General features: G+C 36.8%; 1 protein-coding gene across 4 annotated transcripts in view; it reads left to right on the top strand.

Annotated features, from left to right (window-relative positions):
- LOC106521786 (putative homeodomain transcription factor 2) overlaps positions 1-1,147 on the top strand; it is a 40,977-nt gene that overhangs the window by 14,546 nt on the left and 25,284 nt on the right. For all 4 annotated transcript variants that reach the window (XM_014014503.1, XM_014014506.1, XM_014014504.1 and 1 more), the window contains exon 3: positions 848-927. In XM_014014503.1, coding sequence (XP_013869957.1) covers positions 883-927 — 45 coding nt within the window. In that variant the 5' untranslated portion in view covers positions 848-882. The remainder of the gene's footprint in view (positions 1-847; positions 928-1,147) is intronic.

Here is a 1,147-nt window from a genome sequence, read left to right on the forward strand (position 1 = left end):
ATAGTAACCTAATACAGAAGAATGAAAGGAACAAAAAAAACTCATATTTATGTTAAAAAATGTCCCTCTTATGTAACAAAAACATAAAAAAGTAAATGTAGAGGAGGAAGGAAGAGAGGTTRAAACAAAGAGCAGAGAAAAGATAGTGGCTCACCACAAAGCCTTCATGAATTAACTTTACAGCTTTCTATTAATCTAATTTACACCTTCRACCTCCACTGACTCAAACTTCAGATGCACCTTGAAAATAAACTTCCCAGAAGCAATGCCACACATGCTCGAAGTTCAGATGGTTTTTAAATGACTGAAACTTTAAAATAAATGCTTATCATTTGCACCGGTGCTGTTGAGCTCTTATCGACTATATCTACTGAAAACATATATCTCCTGAGAAACTAGTAAAAATGTTAAATCATGCTGACACATTTCAAGCCTGAAGTAGCATCGATAACAACTTTGGTTTTTACCTCTTTCTTTCTGCTTGTGAATAATAAATTAAACATTTGAATGTTTAAGCAGTCTGTTTTCATATTGTTCTCGAAGGTGATGACTTAGAAATGTGAATAAGTCTGATACTTGCTTTACTGTTTGTTTTTGTCTCGTCTGTTGCTTCATTTTGAGGGCATTTGTTCGATCTCAAGACTGCGTTAGCTGTTTGTGTTCAAGCGCTACAAATTACGTCCATCACCTCGGTGACTGTCGTTTTAAGATGAAAATAATTAGACATCTGTGCTCTCCTCGCTCTTCTTTGTCCCATCAGAGGACACGCCTCCCCAGGTGCAGATCTCAGCCTCCTCGTTGTTTCGTCACTCACTGCCCTCTCCTGTGTCTCACTCTGTGTTTTCAGTCTAAGATGCCCTGAGGGGGAGAAGGGAAATGTAAATGGCTTCCAAAGTTAAAGATGCTGTGGTGTGGTACCAGAAAAAGGTAAGGCCCTCTTCACTTGCAACAAATGCAGAAAATCTAACACTGTTCTTTGGTTTTGCATCAGTACATAATAGTTTGTTTTCTGTGTAGTCTTACTGCATATTAATTACTTTAGAAAAGAAAACGTCAGTGAGTTTTATTTAAAGACGGTTCTGATAAATGAACTTTTTATGAAACAAAGCTGGAGGAGGAAATTATATAATTGTAGCTGAACTAATAT

This window comes from Austrofundulus limnaeus, unplaced genomic scaffold (genome assembly GCF_001266775.1).
Source record: "Austrofundulus limnaeus strain Quisiro unplaced genomic scaffold, Austrofundulus_limnaeus-1.0 Scaffold115, whole genome shotgun sequence".
In the NCBI taxonomy this organism is placed as follows: Eukaryota; Metazoa; Chordata; class Actinopteri; order Cyprinodontiformes; family Rivulidae; genus Austrofundulus; species Austrofundulus limnaeus.